Here is an 886-nt window from a genome sequence, read left to right on the forward strand (position 1 = left end):
CCACAGCTCCATCCACCGCAGGGACGTGGCCCACAGGGTGGGACGTGGCCCACAGGGTGACGGTGATGCCGGGCGCGGGGTCTCACCTGGCCTCCCTGAACTTCTTGAGCAGGCTGGGCCGGTCTTGGTTGCGGCGGCGGCGAAACCAGCGCTCCACCTGCCGCACCGTGCAGCCGCTCTTCTTCGAGAGCATCTCCACGTCGGCCTGGGGGACGGCAGGGACATCACCGCCACGCCGCAGGGCCCCGGCTCTGCCGCTTGCCCTCCCCCCCAGCCACGTCGAGCCCCTTTTGGGGACCCCTCTTCCCCTCACCTGCTTGGGGTGTTTGGTGGTGGCAGCGTAAAACTTCTCCAGCACGGCATTGGGGGTGGCTTTTAACCTGATCTTCTCCTTGACGTTGAGTAGCCCGGCCAGGGGGGTGGCCACGTACCTGGGGAAGGAGTAGGGGGACATAAAACGTCCCCATTTCTGCATCACCCAGCTGACATGGCCCCATCAAAGCCACCCAGGGACCCACAGCCACTCGGTGCCTCAGTTTCCCCATCCCGCTACTGCTTCTCCAAGGTGGGTTTTACCACAGGGGAATCCCCCAGGTCCCTCTGTCGCCCCCGGGTTGGGGGAACGGCCCCCCACGAAGCGGCAGGGCCGTATCCACCCCGGTGAAGGGTGCCTCCCCCTTCTCCCGCCGTCCCAACAAAGCCCCGTCTGTTCCCGGCCTCGGCTCGCCATTGTTTGCCCAACAAATCACTCCTCAAACGCCAGGGCCTGCGGCCGACCGTGCCGCGATAAGGGCGGCGGAGGATGCACAAAGCCAGGTTTGTGCCGCCGGGGGCAGGTCCCCGCCCCGGCCCCAAATGTGGGCTGGGGGGGGGGGGGGGGTAAGGC

The 886-nt window shown here is 67.0% G+C and overlaps 1 protein-coding gene across 1 annotated transcript in view; it reads right to left on the reverse strand.

Annotated features, from left to right (window-relative positions):
- The window catches only part of CERS2 (ceramide synthase 2), a 5,073-nt gene extending 4,598 nt beyond the window's left edge, over positions 1–475 (reverse strand). Inside the window, exons 1-2 of the mRNA XM_009281229.2 lie at positions 314–475; positions 87–205 (exon numbers count right to left, since the gene is read on the reverse strand). Coding sequence (XP_009279504.1) covers positions 87–205; positions 314–475 — 281 coding nt within the window. The remainder of the gene's footprint in view (positions 1–86; positions 206–313) is intronic.
- Positions 476–886: the final 411 nt, after the last annotated feature.

This window comes from Aptenodytes forsteri, unplaced genomic scaffold (assembly GCF_000699145.1).
Source record: "Aptenodytes forsteri isolate BGI_AS27 unplaced genomic scaffold, ASM69914v1 Scaffold276, whole genome shotgun sequence".
NCBI classification, from domain to species: domain Eukaryota; kingdom Metazoa; phylum Chordata; class Aves; order Sphenisciformes; family Spheniscidae; genus Aptenodytes; species Aptenodytes forsteri.